Here is an 18255-nt window from a genome sequence, read left to right as displayed (position 1 = left end):
GCGGGTAAAGCGCCTGCGACCGGGAAACGAACCTGTTCTGCTTGGTGAGGTGCCGAGACGCCGCCCGGTTCTTTTCCGTCGTTCAAGGTCTAGGTGAATTTCTCCTCCGAGCGGGGCACTGACCCCCCGCCGCTTTTACGGGTGGCATCTGTCGCAGGGATGCATACCGGGATGAACTGGAAGAGCGATCCGGCCTCGCCAGTTAGTGAAGAGCCGCTTCCGAAGAGCTTCTTGGCGACCTGCTCCCAACCGCCAAGGAGATGGGGGAACTACATCTCTGGCTGGTGCCTCCGCCAACTCCGCTGGAGGAAAGAGTACGAGGTCCCAAACCAAGCTCTTCCAAAGAGAAGTCTCCGGAAGGATTTGCATACCGTGCCACAGTTTTCTAGGAGGGTGATGTTTTTCCCCATGCCACTGTTACTCTTTTTAAACTTTCCTGGAAAACAAGTCCAATGCCTCACAGCTGGCAGCCTCTACCTAGCACAAAGATTTACTTCCGGATGATGAGAGAAAGATACATTAGCTGTTCCTTTTCTCTGTACGGGGTTGGTTGTGTTTAATCCCACCAAGAAGGAGGAAAGAGGACCAAAAAAGGAGGAGTTCTGCATCTATCTGTTTTCTTTCTTGGCTATCCATTTGAGTAGTAATTTGAAAATTGCCAGTGTTCATTTAGAGTTATCCTTTTCAAACAGATGGCCAATTAACTGTTAATAGCATGAGCAGGCAAAGTATTTTAAACACCATAAAACTCACAAATGTTTGAGACATTTGGAATCCCATAGTCTAGAGGCAAGGTAAAGCCAGAGCAATCTAGATGAGGGGAGATCGTGGCCTGAAGCTTCCCACTTCTCCGACTACTTAATACAGACAAGCCTCATTAAAACATACTGTATTTTGAAATCTTTAAACAATGATGGCCTCAAAGAGAGCAGGTAGCTTCTTTCAATTAGTTTCTGCTTTTCTTAATTGTCTCCAGCAATCACACATGAAAAAATAATCAATTAATTCTGATCATGTCACCTCTGAGAGTCTGAATAAATAACAGAGGAAAGAGGGAGCTTTTTATTGCACTCACGCAAAAGAAATGGGCTGTATTGTAACAACACTGGAAGAAGAGGTAAAGGAATCATTCCAGTTTAAGTCAAAGGGAGAAGAGTTTGGACCAGTACTGAATGTCCAGTAAAGCACAGACATTACAAACAGAACATTCAGGGTCAGAAATAAGACCAAAGCTCTTGAATTTCTCTCGTATCCAGTGAATTCCAACATCTTTTTTCTTTCCTTATCAGACAAAACTTAATTGCAGTAGAGAATGACTTTCACATGCCAGAGTCCACCTGCCATTCAGTATCAAGCACCTACAGCAAAGGACCTGGAAAAGTAAATCAGAATGGCTGGTTCCTAACCCACATCTGCTGTAAATACAATGTTCAGAAGCTACAGAGCCACAGGTACGGTGTTAAACCAGCAAGGGAGCACTGAAGGACCACCAGTTTGATGAGCCAAGAAGTTCCATGGCCTCTCCCTTTCATTATTCCTAATTTTTTTGCCTGTTTGCTCCCTATATCAAGGTACTCTGAAAGCCAGGACAACCTTTTATCATCTTTTGAGAAACCTGTGCAGAAAGTTTAAGAGCAGATGAATAAGATGGAAATGGGAGTGGGCTCAGTTCCCCTTATCCCTGCTCTTCAACAAGTCATAAATGAATGTCAGGCAGCACCTGGCATTGCTCTTTAAAACAGCTGGCTGTGCTCTGTAAGGGGCCAACAAAAGGTACCATTATAAAGTTACCTTGTCACAATCAAGCATTTCTCCGTAACTCAGCACACAATAGATGGAGGCTTGATTAAACAGCAGACAAAGAATGAAAAGCCCATCTGGAATCAAGGTGGCTGTAAGCTCTGGGGGTTAAATGTACTGTAGAGAACCAAAATAATGTGACACAGCAAACAGACCTGGTTCAATCAGGCTTTTATTACCTTCCTGTACCCGCACACCTTTGCAGAATAAATCTAAAGTGCCAGCTCAATTTTCCCACCCATCTTGCTTTGGTATGGAATCAGTGCCGGTCGAACCTCCTCCTTCAGGAACTTTGCCACCTGTTCAAGAAAGACAGGGAGGAGAAAATTAGCAAAACAAAGGGTTCCTTTCTCCTCCCCATTCAGACCTGCTCGTCTCACTGGGGTCTCTGTTTCACAGAGACACCTAGCAGTCTGATATGTCCAGGGCCAAAAATGTGAAGCCCACAAGGAAAGCCAAGGAAGCCAAGAGAGAAATGTGTCTGCCTTAGTAGTATGGGCAGAGGTACATAACGTGTACACTCTCCAGCACACAAGAGTGTGCAGGATTAAATAACACATTGCATTACAACCTGTAACGCCTGTAGCCTCTTTCCACTAGTTTACCTGCTGAGGAGCACGTCCAGTGAAGGAGGAGGGATCCAACAGGCTTTCAAGTTGTTTATGGATAGGGCTGAAGTAAGGATCAGCGCGGACACGGTCAATGAAGTCATTATCACCCCCTTCCTGTTTCACAACAGCAGCTGCTTGCTGGGAGAGAACACGAATCTTCTCATGGCAATCCTGTAGCAGCAGGGGGAAGAGGAGGGGAAAAAAAATAAAAATCTTTCCATTGCTACTGACAGCACATGTTCATCCTGCTAACTTGTGCAGGAAGGAGAAAAAGATCAAAGCGTACTGCACTGGACAGCATACAAATGAGACACAGCTTGGACTGCTGTGTCTCATATACCACTATATTAAAACAAGATTTTCTTCATCCTTCCACATCTACCCTTTGAGGCTAAAACAGTCTGAATGACAGATACATTCCCTGTTGAATTATACCGCAATATTACGACACCGGAGTCCTTTACACTTCCTCAAACTCCCCAAATACTCTTAGGAGTCACTACAGGGATTTTTTTCAGTTGTTCTATTCCCTACTTGCATGATTTTTCCAAAGACAGACTATTGTAGCTGTTCCCAAAATATTCTATGAACTGTAATAAAGGAATTCCTTATTCCCCACTAATCATCCCTTGTATGGAACATCTTGGGAGCACAACAATGTAAAACCTCTACAGGTTTGGAAAAGGGAAAAGAACCTAACTTAACGAGCAGTGAGACTATGTAAACCATGGCTTACATAAGGACAGACTAAAGGGAAAAAACCCCTTACAAACCTGAGGGCCTTAGGACATTCTCTCCCCAATAACCCTCACATGACACTAAGACTGGCAAAACCCTTATAACAATTTTTCTGAAACACTTCCTAATCCCTCGATTTCCCATGGAATCAATCTGTAAAAACAAGGGAACCCAACTGTAGTCAGGGACGACCTGCAAAATCAGATGCTGCCTTGCTGGCCCTAAAATACAGCCATGTGGTTGCATTTACAGCCATTTAAGAATCTTCTCCTCACATGTATTATCCTTAATCTATCTTCAGCTAGGAGGAAAATTACCTCCTGTTCCTTGTTTCCTCCATGCAAAGGCCATCTTGCTCCAGCACTGACCTGCCCCAGGTTAACAGATCTGTGTTCTGGATCTTTAGGGGAGGGAGCTGTTCAGTGGTGGGGACAGGAAGTGAGTTTCTATGCTATGAGGTGGGAAAGCTTAGAAAACGTGCTGCTCTGGAGTTCCCAGTGCATGAAAACAGAAACAGAACATACTAATGTGAATAAGAACAGATTTAATAAGTGTACTAATCTCTATAGATTTGTAATTAAACAGCACCAGAAAGAAGGCAGGCTGGTAACAAACACAAATTAAATTCACTCTTCAATCTAATCAAAATAGAGAGGACTGTTTAGGTAAGTATGGGATACTTTAGAAAGAGAACTAGCTGAAAAGATAATGAAATTTATCCACATGATCTGACCCTTAATAAGTTTAGTTAGGAAGCTTACTGACTAAGCCTGTGACAAACATCAGACACACATGAGGAGAAAAAAAAAAAGGAAAAAGGATTTTTCCTGGCTAACATCAAGGGTGAGTTGCCAGAAGTGTTTCAGAGAACTAGAGCCACATATCCTACTCAAAGCTTCTAGCAAACCCTTCCGCTATTACTATCTTGCAAGTTTAACTTCTGTCCCTGATGTAGAAATAATCATAGAAGGAAAAATTACTATCTAAAGGTAAGTGAAAATAAGCTGTTTTATTAAGATACAAATTTGATTACCAGTTTTAAACTGAATTGTGAAATTAAATGATAAGGAAATATAATCTAATTGTGTCTGGATTTATTTACTAAGGAAAACATTTCATTTCAATTTGCTTGAACACAGAAAACTGAATGAAGGACCATAAATTAGGGAAGAGTGACACATGAATGAATGGTTCAGAATGGTCTCACTTGCTTTTTTGTTAACAGCACTGATTCATTCTCTTAATTTATAAGGTAGCCAACTGCCAACATGTTCCATTTAAAGAAGCCCAGTCTGTGTTCCAAGTTCCTTCAAACATTTACAAAAGGAAAACGCCTACTAGTACCTAATATAAAAATAGGTCTTCCTCTTCTCCAGCACAGCCAGCCAGATTAGCTCAAACACACAGTGTTCCTAACAGTAAATACAGATCTCCACAACTGCTCTCTCCTCAGAGACCAGTGTCTGGCTTTGCAGCACCAGTGTAATATTAACAAACTCTGTGGGAGTAGGTGGAGAACAAAGAAAGGCAAGATGGTCAGGACAAGAGCCCAGGTACTTTTGTTTCTCAGGAGTGAAATGCCAGGCAGTGAACAAAGGTATTTTTGACTGCATTAGTACCTGACGATTGCCCCCTGCTTTCACCATCGCCATGATTATATTCTCCGTGGCCATGAACGGCAGCTCCTGCCGGATCCTCCTCTCAATCACCTTAAGCAAAACAAAACAAACAAAATAGAAAAAAAGAAACAGCATTATAGCAATTCTGTAGACAACTGGGACTCTCAGTGAAGTTTTCCTCTCCCTTCGAATCTCCAGGACTGGACAACGATGCAAAGATAATTTCTCTTTTTGAACTTAGCTATGGAAATCTGGGTATTGAGGCTGATAATACTTAGAATCTGTATCTTGTAAGGGACATTACTGTGGAAAAGACGTCCAATGAATTTTTTTCTTTAACCTGGAGGTAAGTTACAGGACTGTACGAGATCTGCCCTGACATTATCTTTTGGCGGTAAGTTCTACAAATCTGTTGTGTAGTTCAGGGAAAAATATCCTTTTTGAGAAATTTTTAATTTACTACTTTTTGGCTTCCAGGAGTACCCTTTCGTGCCTGTCCTGCAAGCAGTAAGAATATAGTGAGAATGGAGAGCAAAATTCAGAGACCATTTGAACTAACAGATAAAAATGTAATCCTTTGAGTGGGAGGATTTTTATACACTTTGGCACAGCTGCAGCATTATCAAGGATGCAACACTGCACACATTATCTCCTGCTTTACCTTTGGATAGACCACAAGTCCCTCGGAGATATTCTGCAGTGTACTCAGAATGATGTCAGCTGTGAGGAAAGCCTCAGCCAGACACACGCGCCTATGAAACACATACCCAGGGCCCCAGTTAGGAATAAAGGCCATGTTCCAGCTTACCTCAGATCCAGCTCTTTAGTTTCTGTAAATAATTCCATAAATAGCATCACTGTGGCCCTAAAGCTGGAACTATTCTCCTTATAGGCGCTGCTTGTTGCTTAAAGGTCACGACAAGGAAAGCTAAAGAACACCTTATAGCAGCTCTCAAACTGGGGAGATGAGAGGATTTTGGGGTGCGTTTTTTTGGTCAGTAGAGAAAGGGAGAGAGAGGAAGAGAAATGGTAAAGGCGCACATAGAAAGGTCCAAGATAATTCAATGATTACACAGCTAGGAAAGAGGGCAGCAATTTACAGAGCTAGCAAACACGCGAGACTATCTTCCCCCATGTTCTGTGTTGATCTGTCTACTGACCCTACATTCCAGGAGTTAAGACATGCTGCACTGTTGTGCTGTGCCTGCCTGTGCTTAGTGGGGAACTTTCAAAGTGATCCATGCATCTGGTGGGGGCTCCCTCCAAGAGACCAGCTCCTGGTCACAAAGGAGGCTCCTAACAAAAAAGAATGACAAAAAGGAAAGGAGGGAAAGAAGAGGAGTAGTGGGGACTGAGCTGTATCAGGCAAAAGGCTCTGTGTCACAGTGCAGCAATTATTACAGCATCACTCACCTATGACAGCAGTGCCTGGCCCATTCTTAACCGTGATCTTTTAAAATACACTAGCACTTGAACCTTGTGCTATATTTAAGGCCCCCAATTCTATCACACTGTCTTCAAAGGAATTTGCTGTTTTGTAGGTTGATTGCATTTTCTCTGGCTTGCTCTCCTTTCAAAACTATAGCTTTAACAAGAAAAATCCAAAGCACAGAATTTTTAAATTGGGTTATAAAGTGGACAAATGACCCTTTCTATGAGATGAGGTAAAAATAAAATTTGAAACATTCCAGTACATCTCTCAACACTTGGTAGCTATTGGGAAATACACACACCATATCAACCAGTATCCAATTTCTTAAATTTACATTGTTTTCTGCTGCCTACGCAGCTCTTTTCTTAACAAGACTAGCAGCTGTGGAGTAAAGTCCTTTTGGGAAAAGATGTATGCTTTCATGAAATTTTATGCAGACGTTATGTTTGTGGAGACATTTTTAAAATAACATTCTTATCAACAATCTGAACACTAGTCTACAGCCAAAACTGCTGTTGTTCATTGTTCCACAAGCCCCATATCTTAGAAATCTAAAGATCTATAGATCTCTAAGATTCTATGAGATCGAATTCAGCAACAGAAGACTACTTTGAAATTCAAACGTTTCAAAGGTAAATATGAGCGTTATGCAAATTTAGTACTAACCGGAAGATGGAAGTATTGAATTTGATTGCTGTAATTTACTTGAAAATAATTACAGATAGCTTTTGCTCATCTCAAAATAGTCATAATGAAGAACCAGAAAACAAGGCAAAGTTTGCTGAGCAATATCTAAAAGACCCGCACACGTTTTCATGAAACATTACTTAAAAAAAAAATAATGTTTGTGCTCTTCCTTTAGGATCTGAACTACTTGTAAAGATCAACACTTGACAAAGAAATGAAAATACGTTTCTTTGGATTATTTGGAGGGTTAAGTGATTACAGATAAAATTGAATTATTCTTTAAGAAGTGAAGAGGAGCAGGGTCAAAAAACACATTCAAAACAGGGAGGAAAATTTGAGAAATGTGAGACCTGCTACAGTATGCTGTTGAAACAGGAAGACTATGAGAGCAATTTATTACCATGGCTTCTGCATCCCTCCCTCTCTCTGCTGGTTTACTTTTCAGAAGATCTTGAGGTTAAAAAAAACCCCTAACAGTATTCATCTGATCTTAGAGAGGAAAGCAGTTTGTAGTCTCTAGATTCTACTGAGACTGCCTTACATCAAGGTGGTAACTTGTGGTTTAAGTTTAAAAATAGTATTTTCTAAATACGTCAACAGACCTTCCTGCACAAGACTTTCTGAAATTGCTGCATTGCACGATCTAAACAAACCTGTTGGCACTATCATCCAATGTTCGCTCAAACCACTGCACAGAGGCTGTCTGGAGGGGATCCAGCACCAGAGTCATCAGGTGTCGAGCCAGGCTGCAGCAGCGTTCTGAACGCATTGGATTCCTCTTGTAAGGCATAGCACTTGAACCTGTGCAAGGAGAAAGAGGGATGGAAACAGGACATAGAAGAAGAACATTCAGGAAGAAGAGATGAAGGTCCTCCCCCAGATAAGAAAAATGCATCAGGAATCACGTTGTTGACTAAAGCCTCAAAACATGATGATTTTCTAAGGAAAAAATGGAATAAAGAAAATGACGCCACCATGCTTCCCCTTCAGAATAGAAACATCTAAACGGGGGGAGAAAGAAAAGCGAGAAGGCATTTTGCAATTCTGAAAACAAGAAGTACTACCACATAAAAACAAATGGACTTCATTTTTAACGCAGCGTTTAGTGCCATCTCTCTAGAGTACCCATGGCAACTTTAGCAGTGTTCAAGACCCCATCTGAAAGACAATGTTATTGGGCAAAGTCAGGTACTTATATGGCTGCCTGTTGCTCTGGTGAATGGATATCAAAACCAACATAGAATGATTTAAGTAACAAATACGACTAAGGCTTAATTTGCCAATTCAATCCTACGCAACTATTTAGGGTGCCTGCCTGAACCTTCTTCCAGCCAAGAGCCAAAACTCTACGTTTCCTTCTCCCCTTCTACCAATGTCACAGTCACATCACTGGTATTCTTCCAGCAAGGGTCCAGCCTAGTTTCATTGTTCCAAATTTGTCTCTTTATAAAGACCAAAACGCTGAGTCAAGCTGAAAACCTACAGCTCCAGTTAGCTTCACGAGGAATGGAAAACACTTCAAGTACTCCTCAGACCCAAGTCTTCCTCTGTGGGGAATACATGACTGCTTCTGCTCTCCCCAAAAATCCAGCAAGTGCAGAAATACAAATCTGATTTTAATTACTTACTATCCAGAAACCTTTGCATAAAGGGCATTTTTTTTTCCTTTAAAAAGGACCCAAAATACTAACAATGTCAAACCTCAGTTAATTTAAAGCAACTTCTGTCAGTGACATTTCAAAGTTTGCTTAAAAGGCTGCACCGGCATAAATGAAAAGATACGTACAGCGGCCCAAGAAACATCTCCCATCCCTTACCAATCTGGTCTTTCTCAAAAGGCTCCTCTATCTCCTTCAGGTTGGCCAAAAGACGAATGTCAGTACAAATCTAGAAAAAAAGCCCAAGAAATTAACAAACAGAACCAAACTAACACACACCAATACATACTCCTGTTAGTGTTCTTGGAGAAGTGTTTGCATCTGTGTCCGAGAAATAAATTTGGGAGACAGTGAAAAATTTGACAAAAAATTTGACACTGCAATCATACTTCCTGGCCCCAAAATCCCAGTCAAGAAAGCAGAAGGAAAAAAGATGTCTACTGTATTAGAATAGAACAGGACTCCGAGAAAGGTAAATGCTTGCAGAGAATGAAATAGATACCAGGAGGGAACAGTGAAAATGCATAACAAAACTACATGATTTGCAAACACAGATAATGTGTGCTCACTGAACCAGCCAGCCCACAAAACTAAACCAGAAGAAAATACCACAGATCACTTTAGCCCAAGAGGAGGAGGAGGGAGGGAACAGAAATAAATCAATGAAAAGAATCCACAAGGACAGAGAGAATAACACCATTATGAGAGAAGCAATTAACTAGGAGCAAACGGTGAAATTTAAAAACTCATACACCACTAGGAAAGCCATTTACTCTAATTGGATCAATTTAGCATAGATTAGACTAGTATCTGGTGTGGGATTTGTTAACCCATCTCAGAATCTGCTCAGTAAACTTGCTTTATTTGCCACTGGTCTTAAGATCTCTGAGGTTTGATTGCTAGGCATGTACCCAGTGGTGAATTTACATGATCACAAAGAGAACAGCTGAACAAGGAACACCAATTAATATTTCTTGAGAAGAGCATCCTGCACCATGAGCACCTTCTCTTCAAGATCTAAAATGTTTCCCCCTCTTCCCAATGTATACAAATAGGGTGCTCACCTTGTGTATAGATGCCCCAAGACTGGCCAGCACAGACAGGACTTCAATATCCACCTTGCGACTATAGGTCTGCCCTGTGACCATATAAGCCCTAAAAATAAGCACAGGAGTTGAGTGCTCCAGACAGATACAGTGGTACTGCATGGCTTTGAGCAAGGACAGACATGGCTCTTAAAGTGGAGGGTTGTCATTCTGCCCTGCCGAGAACAACTTTGGATTCAGGCTGTCAATTTTTGAGCATGCAGATGGGAGAGAGAAAAATGGAGGAAAAGCAGACAGCTGTGCTTTGACAGGGAGACAAGTAGAAGTGGCCTATTGAGGTGGTGAAGTTTCCTGGGGGAAGCTGCAACTGGGAATGGAAGATGGCAAGGGGAGGTAAGTCAACAGCAGCAGAATGTCAGTTTGGCAGCTAGGGGAATCTGGGCCAACACAGACAGCAGGAGTCACGCTTTGCTAACACCAAACATAGATGACTAAGTATGCTTGTTACATACCGTTTAAATCCTGCCTTTGCAGTCACTAATCTGTCCAGCTCTTCAACCTCAGGGTGAAGAAAAAAAACAAAACAAAGAGAGCTCAAAATGCAAAAACTCAGGAAGGTCAGCAACAGTAAAAAGGGTCCTTTGGTTTTCTCAGTTTACTGTCAACAAATGTTTTACTTGCTGGGAAGCACCCCCTCCCCAAATTCTGCTCACTTTCACCCAGGACCCTGTCAGTGGGCCTCAGAGGGATCACAGTGCCCTTGTGAATTTGATGCCAGAATCTCTATGTTCCCCCAAACAGAACAGCATTCCAGAGGGGACACCCTGGGCTGTCTGACTTACTTTACTGTGGTCTCCCTCAAAGAGCTGCAAGAAGCTGGCTTGAGTGCCAGTGGTGCCTTTTACACCCCGAAAGCGCAGGTCATCCCGAGCCCGCTCCAGGTTCTGCAGGTCCATGCATAAGTCCTGAATCCACAAGCAGCAGCGTTTCCCCACGGTGGTAAGCTGTGCAGGTCTGAAGACAACCAAGAACAGAATGTGACTCATTGACAATTTGCACAGTAACTCCCCAAAGACCACACTTTGCAGGCTGGTCTCTCTGACTCCTCTGAGCAGAAATTAAAAGGATCTGGCTTATGCGGGAAGATGTAACAGCACGCATGTATCACCAGTAAACGGTATGGAGGATGTGATCATTCTTTTCAGCAATTAGATGTAATTACAGCAAGAGAAAACAGTCATTGTAGTTTCTGTATGCGTTAGGGGATGAAGAGAGATGTGAGAGCAGGTCTCCACCGGCGTTGAGAGGTTCTCCAAGAAAAGCAACCACAGACCCACTCGTCAGACTGCCTAGAATGGGTTTACGGCGTTCTTCCAGAGCTCTGTCAAGCAGAAAACCCTCAATCGGGGCTGGTAACGGCACTTCGCTCCCCGGGCCCGATCCCCGGGCTCCCGCGCCTCCGCTGGTGGCGAGCGCCTGCTAGCGGCGCGGGAGAGCAGCGGCGGGGGGGCGCCGATCGCCCCATCCCCGATTCCACTCGCCCGGGGGTCACCCTGGCTAACCTATAGCACTGGTGGGAGCTTCTCCATGCGGAAACACCTGGGCGCACGCTGCGATCGTAACCGATTCCTCTACGGGACCATTCCTTTTTATTTATAAAAACGTATTCCTCAGCCTCCGGACAAACGTGCGGTAATTAACAATACCGTCAGCCAACATTTTTGTAAAACCTCCACCGTGAAATAAGTATCTGCAAACTTCGACCACACTGTCCTCCTGCAAACGTTTTGAGGAGAAAATGGGGCTGTGACGCAGAACCTGGAAGTTGAAATACTTCAAATTATCCACATGAACTCCAAAGACAACCTCTGTACTATTTCAAAATAAGCATGTGCATAAGAACAAGGTGCTCCTGATTAAGGTCAGACGTAAAAGGGAATGACAGAAGACGTGGAAAAGCAGGGACGGGCAATCCAGGAGGAATACAAAGAAACTCTCCAGCACTGCAGGGATGGGGCCAGGAAAGCCAAAGCCCACCCCGATGAACTTAGTGCGGGATGCGAAAGGCACCAGGAAAGGTCTCTGCCAGCACGTAAGCAGGAAAAGGGAAGGCTAGGGAAAACACAGACCTGTTCATAAATGGGGCAGAGGCCCTGCTGACGAAGGACACAGAAAAGACCGAGGTGTCAATGCCTCCTTCACCTTAGTTTTTATGATTTCACCTCGCATACACTTCCTGAATCCTCCTTTGTACTCCTTCCAAAAGCCAAGATAAAACATCCCAGAGAATACTACTCCGAAAAGCTGTAGGCAAAGAGGGACCTAGGACTAGAGCTGATTGAACTGACATGGCATATACAGTAAGACAATTAACCAAAGAACTGACACAATGCTCTCACTCTCCTTTGGGAGAAATTTTAAAGTGCCAGACACTGAGGCTGACAAGACCTGTGCTTAATTTCCCTGCCTCCGGTGTTCCATATCACCGTGACAGAAGATCCAGCCTTACCCCAAAGTGTACGGTTTAATGCCTCTGAAAGCAAACCATCTTCATGAAGCAGCAGATTATCCCAACAACAGACTTATCCAGATGTTGTTGTCCTTTGACTCAGTAGTCTGCCTAAAAATATGCTATTCTATTCTGTTCTGTTCTATTCTATCCTATAAGCGCTCAATGTCAGAAGTGCTGCAAAAGAAGTGTAAGTTTCCCAAGACAGGAAACAGTATAGTCTTGTTAAATAGAAGAAATTGTTCCTGATTCTTCCCAGGGATCCATACAGGAATGTATGAAAACAGGTGTATCCTGAATCATCACTTTAGAAGAAAGCTTCAGCTACAGTGACAGAGAAGCTGTAGTAACCAGTAGTCAGTAACAGACCTTTCTAAGCTGCAGTTGAAACTAACTTAACTGAGAGAAAAACAAACATAGAGAAAATGTGACTGGAAGACAGGCTTACTGCAATTCCCAGCCATGCTTTTTGAAACAGCCCAGAATATACACATCGATGTTCGCCAGGAAGTCCTTCCTTATGAAGCTGTGTTAAAACAACTGCTGACAGCTAGTCAAAGCAACAGTTCAATTTCCTGAGACAAGTCTAGAGTTAGGCACATACTCCTTGTCTGAACCACCAACAGTGTCTTAATGATGCCCAGCAGTACCAGCTGCCACTGGTCAGAGATGGGAAAAAGAAGGATGAAAGAAAGCAGTTGCAGTTCAATTTAACCAAAGCACAGTCAACAAAATGAAAGCAAAGGCTGATGACTACTTACTGGTAGTGAGTGAAGCCCAAAGTAGGCAGGTCAGCATACTTCTCGGCAAAGTCGGCCAGGCGGCTGATCACCCTTGCGAGCTGGTGGATGCAGGAAGGATAGCAAAGAAGCAGAATGAGAGAAAAAAAACCCCCAAACCAGCACAAGCTAGCATGCTTAAGCACAACAACATTGTGAGAAAAAGGGGAGAGAAACAACTGTGCGGTCCTTGAATACCCTCCCTCTAATTGTAGAATAAGGTGTGTTTCATTTTTTCAGAGCATGCACATAATTCCTGCTTGCTACAAAACTCAAGCAAGAGATGATACAAGTGGTTGGACTTCAGCTTGAACTAGTCTAGTCCTCATGATCAACCCAATCCTGCAGTTGGTTTATCCCCGGGTATTATTCCTGGAATTTGTCAGAAATAAAGCTGCTTTGAGCATAACTGACACATGCACAGTCCAGGGCAAACTGGGTGCCAAGACATTCAGGTCAGACAGACAACACTGCACTACACTCCCACCATATTTGACTGCAGAAAAGTGTATTACATAGCTTCTTGAATGCTGACACATTCCTAGGAATACAGTTAAGGGAATGCCTAAGCTGACCCTGAAAGCAATACAGTTGTTTTCTGAAACTAGTACCTGTGGCACAGATAAACAAGGAGTTGCTTATAATTCCCATGGTGAGCAAAGAAGCTTTGGGAAAAAACCATGAGAAAGGAAAGGAAGATAACTGTTCACATTCTTGAGAATAACCCAAACAGAGAGCTCCTCCTAGCTTCCCAGCAAGGCTTAGGAAAATCCAAGTTAAACACAGGCTTTTCACAGGACATCAGCACTGCCCACTTCTGAGACACTGTGCACAACCACCGTCTTACCTTGGGTAGCAGCAGGTTAAACCCATCACGGAGGACAATCAGATCCTGAAAGAAGCAAAGAAAGGAAGTTTGGGCAATGTCTGAAGGACCAGACATAATGGCTTCTCTCAGAGAGGACACAGCTAATTAAAATACACTTTGTCTGCTCAAAAGTCTCTTAAAATGAAAGCTCAGCTTTCCTTCTTGTACCGGAACTTGCAGTGAACTTTCTTATGACAAAAATGCTGGGTCCATTGTTGCTCCTCCTGTCCTAGCCACAGAAAGTCACACTGGGCAGTAGAAGATCCATTTCCACTGACTGGGTATGAATGATTATTTTGAGATTCTCGGGACACCCATGGAATGACAGACTAAATCATTCATAGCAAGGGGAAAATACAGGCACTGTAGGTAAAGACAGCACAGAAGTAAGTGGACTGATCAGGCAGCAGTCATCTTTACTCCTTCTTTTGAGATTGAGGTACAGCTAGGTGCAAGTGTCACAAGGAAGGTGGTATTACCCAAAAGCCAAACAGGCTTGCAAAGGAGCAGGTTAAAAAAATCACACAGCATGTTCTTGTACAATAAAAAGCAGTTGTGAAGTTGCAGTGACTTGGACATGGGGGAACAGCAATATACACCAAGAAATTAGGCTTTAGTTTGCACTTGGTTTTAGACAGGTTTTCCACAAACATTTTATGGTTCTATAGAATGGTGGTACTTCCTTTTTCACTTAAGGCAGTTATCCATGCTCTTGGCCACTAAAAGCTTTATTTACCCTGAATTAATACCTGGGCTCCAAGCAGCAGCTGAAAGCTCATAGGCTGCGCACATCAAAAGTGGCCTTGTTTTGTAAGTCACTGAACTCTTGTCCCGTTCGCGTAACTGACAGGTCCAACGCTTCTGCATGCGTTTGCAACTCATGATTTCTTATCTCCTTGAATATTTAATGTGCAAGCAGAGTTTAGGGAACAGTTCGTTTCCAGACAGATCTTGCTTCATACCAAAAGAAAGAAGGCTAGAGGAGCTTGCCTTCCTGGGGTAGCTAGGATAAAGGGGAATTAACTTCAAGAGTAAAACTAATAAAAGTGTCTGAAAAAATCTATTTAATATTATTTTACAAAGAAAAGTTCATAAAGAGCTATCAAGCAAGCACCTGTAGCTGTGTTTCGCCCAGCTCTGCAGGCAGGAAACTGAAAATATTATATTACCGTATTATCGCCTACGTAACAGGAAGTTGCTCCAAGGTGAATGATGGCTGCAGCTTTTGGACAGCAGTGGGCAAAGGTGTGAACGTGGGCCATCACATCGTGACGCAGCTTCTTCTCTTCCTCCGCTGCCATCTTGAAGTCAATGTTGTCCAGGTTTGCTTCCATCTCCCGTATCTGCTCATCTGTGATAGGAAGCCCGAGTGACTGCAAGGGGAAAAGAATTTTCTATTTCTTTTTTTTCTTTAAGAGACAACCCAAATTGAGACAGTTGTTTAGATAATGTACTCCCATAGGACATCTCACAGAAGCATGGCAATTTGGCATAATCAAGAGCTGTAACAGCAAATGCTTTCATTTGAGGGTCAAATCCAGTTTCCAGTGAAATAATTTTTCAGTTCTTATTTCACATATTCCAAGTGGACTACTCAAAAATTTCTCCCAGAAGTAGCGTGAAGATTGAAATCATTTTCCCGGCTCTGTGCTTTACCTAAAACTTCATCGCTAAACTGTGTGCCCCCTCTTTTACTACTTCCCTGCAGCTTTCAGAAAACCTACAGTTAGATCTTAATATTGTGATGTACTACAAAACAGGAATAAGTATTGCCCATAGTCCATTCATTACTTTTTTTTTAAAAATGTACCCCAAAATAAGTATCACGTATCTTCAATAAGAATGACTGGAGAAGCAATAGATAAATGGCTCGAAAGTGAGACTAAGTACTGGAGTAAACATTGCCCATAGATCATTCATTACTTCTTTTTTATAAAATGTATGGGAAAAAGAAATACTATGTATCTTCCATAAGGAACCTGAGGAAAGTGATTATATCTGTAACTAACTGATCACTGACAGAGCTAACAGGTGCTGAAAGTAGCTGACTCTTCCTCTTTCAGTCTAGAGCTGACATCAGAAGACGAACTCCTCTGGAATGAGGAGACAGATAAAAATAGTAGTCTCCCTCTTACCACTATGAAAAGGGTGCTCAGGAAATTGCAAGATCTGTCTCTGCTTTCTGGGAACAAAACTCTGCAGTGGCAGTGGGAGGGAAAGCAAGGGTCAAGAGACAGGGGAACCCCAAGTTCAGGGCTTGGGAGTGGAAACCTAGAAGTCTCACGCTGGTTCTTTCAGCAGCTTGCTTTCTCCTATCAGACAAGTCATGTAAAGTGTTTTATTCTCAAACAGAAGAAAAAGCAACGGTTATCTGCTGGAATTGATACAAGAGTGTTTAAATAACCATTGAACATGCAAAGCTCCTTAAGCATGTGTTCTTGGTATTGACACTTCCTATACTGCATGACATTTGCAGTCTGCTCGCTCCAGCATCTCAACTGTGACAATACTTAGCATGCAGTATTTCAGAAGGCAACTCCTATTTAATTAACACAGCTGTGTAATTACACCTTCAGCTTCTAAAACCTCACGTTCGGTGCAGCACACTATCGATGAGACTGCTGTAGCGGTATGATCCTTGAATGGAGAAGGAACATGCTAATGACACTGTGTGCTGCTTGTTCATTCTCCAGCATGGTGCTTCTCTGCCCTTATGCTAACAGTAACAGCCAGGCCTTCTGCTTGGATCGCTTCCTAACAACCCCAGTACCTCGAGAATGGAAACTGAAGGACTCTGTATACAACAAATGGGCAACTGTTGAGTCCGAAAGCTAAAGCTACCCTGTCAGAAGGGTTTTTTTCTTTTTTGGGAACATATTACAGCTTTTTCACTATCAAAAACCTGATACAAGTCTTCCTCTCAGTCACAAGGAATCAAGTTAGCGCATCCTAAAAACTGACTGTCTCAACAAAGAAGTAGGCTGTACGCTTACTCCTAATAGGGACAAAATTCAAAGAAAGAAAGTTTAGCTTAAACTACATTTTAAAAACGTTAACTCCATAGAATCTGCTAAGCCAACACCTTGCAATCACATGGACGTGCTCTCACTTGCTGCTTCCTAACAGCTGAACTGACACCAATCTTTCGTGCTATCAGGTTTTTTTTTGTGGCACTCGGCCTGTCAGAAACGTCGTAAGCATTTCTGGGCTAACTGTTCCGCTCGCTTTGGCCAAAAGTGAACTTCTCTCAGAAACAAGGGTTGTCTATCTAAAAACAACTGGCTGCAGATGCGTGGGGTGGTCCGGCTGGCACAGGCTGACTGCGATCGGATTGAACGAGAGCGGGTCTCATCAGTCACACCTCCCGAAAAGTAAACAGCCAAGCGCTTCAGAAGGACACGGGTGTTTGCTCAGCGGGCAATCCCCCCCCCCCTTTGCTTAGCAAAGCTTTTACAAAACTGATTTCGCAGAGGGGGAGGACGTGAGACAAGAAGAGGCGATTTGCTGAGGGATGCCAGGTACCCGGAGGATTGCGCACAAAGGGTTGTGTAAAACCGGGCTTGCATCCCGCCCCCCCCCCCCCCGCCGAAGGTTGCCGGGGTCGGCTTTCTCCCGCTCGCCCCGGGGCAGAGCCAGGCCGCCGCTCCGTCTCCTCTCCCGAGGCCGGGCAGCTCGGGGAAGGCGCGGCGGGCCCTCACCGCCGCTTCCCGCGCCAAGCACCGGGGCGGCGGGCAGCTGCCCTCGGCACCCGGCTCTCCCCCGCCGGAGCCCCCCCTCAGGGGAGCGGGACGGGGCGGCGAAGAGGCTCCGCCACGACAGGTCTCCCTCCACACGCCGCGGCCCCGTCCCCCCGCCCCCCCCCTCAGCGGCCCCGTCCCGCCGTTACCTTTTCAGCCTGGGCGAGGTAGAGCCAGAGGCGGCGCCAGGTCCCGAACTTCTTCCTCTCGCTGAAGTTGAAGCCCATCTCGGCGCTGGCGTATCGCGACACCAGCGGAGAGCGATACCGCGCCAGGGCGTCCTCCTCGGCGCCGGGGGTCGCCATGGCAGCGGCGGGACCGGAGCGAAGGAGCGATCGCGGCCGCCCGCGGCCGGGGATAAGGGGCGGGCGGCGGCCCCGCCCCGCCGTCGCGAGGAGCGCCCCGCCCCCGGCGCGGAAGATGGCGGCGCCCCCTGGCGGGAGGAGGCCGCGCCGGGCGTGAGGGGCACAAGATGGCGGCGGGAAGAAACGTGCAGAAAACCACGAGCGTTAAATGCTTAGCAGCCAAACACATTTATTAGTCTTTTTCTTTTTTTTTCTTTTTTTTTTTTTTCCAGGAACCCAAAAATATTTTGTAGTTATAATGTAAGCAACTGAGTTGCACATAATACAATCATCTTTCAAAAAATAAAAATAAAATAAAAACAAAAAAAAGCTGTTTAAAAGCCCAAAAAAAACCTTCAGAAAACTTATATAAGTATTACACCATCTCTCAGTTTCAATGAAATGACGACGACTTAATTCCTTATTA

General features: G+C 43.9%; 1 protein-coding gene across 1 annotated transcript; it reads right to left on the bottom strand.

The window, feature by feature from the left end:
- Window positions 1-1954: 1954 nt before the first annotated feature.
- On the bottom strand, window positions 1955-17819 carry ADSL (adenylosuccinate lyase). Its single transcript, XM_049822004.1, has 13 exons — window positions 17634-17819; window positions 14917-15120; window positions 13727-13771; window positions 12862-12941; window positions 10434-10605; window positions 10104-10150; window positions 9610-9700; window positions 8705-8774; window positions 7541-7688; window positions 5430-5520; window positions 4769-4858; window positions 2406-2582; window positions 1955-2099 (listed from the first exon to the last, which is right to left on the bottom strand). Exons 1-13 carry the CDS (start codon window positions 17787-17789, stop codon window positions 2013-2015), a joined length of 1458 nt encoding a protein of 485 aa, XP_049677961.1. The 5' UTR covers window positions 17790-17819; the 3' UTR covers window positions 1955-2012.
- Window positions 17820-18255: the final 436 nt, after the last annotated feature.

This window comes from Accipiter gentilis, chromosome 18 (assembly GCF_929443795.1).
Source record: "Accipiter gentilis chromosome 18, bAccGen1.1, whole genome shotgun sequence".
Classification (NCBI taxonomy): domain Eukaryota; kingdom Metazoa; phylum Chordata; class Aves; order Accipitriformes; family Accipitridae; genus Astur; species Astur gentilis.
This window is presented reverse-complemented; position numbering and strand designations above follow the sequence as displayed.

Bases quoted from the DNA above. Each gene is read 5' to 3' on its own strand.
- ADSL (XM_049822004.1), bottom strand. From the start codon at position 17,789: ATGGCGACCCCCGGCGCCGAGGAGGACGCCCTGGCGCGGTATCGCTCT. The intron at 5,521-7,540 runs GTTTGTTTAGAT...TGTGTTTCATAG, and splicing joins TTGGATGATAGTGCCAACAG to GCGCGTGTGTCTGGCTGAGG. The intron at 4,859-5,429 runs GTAAAGCAGGAG...GTTTTGCTTAAG, and splicing joins GACTTGTGGTCTATCCAAAG to GTGATTGAGAGGAGGATCCG.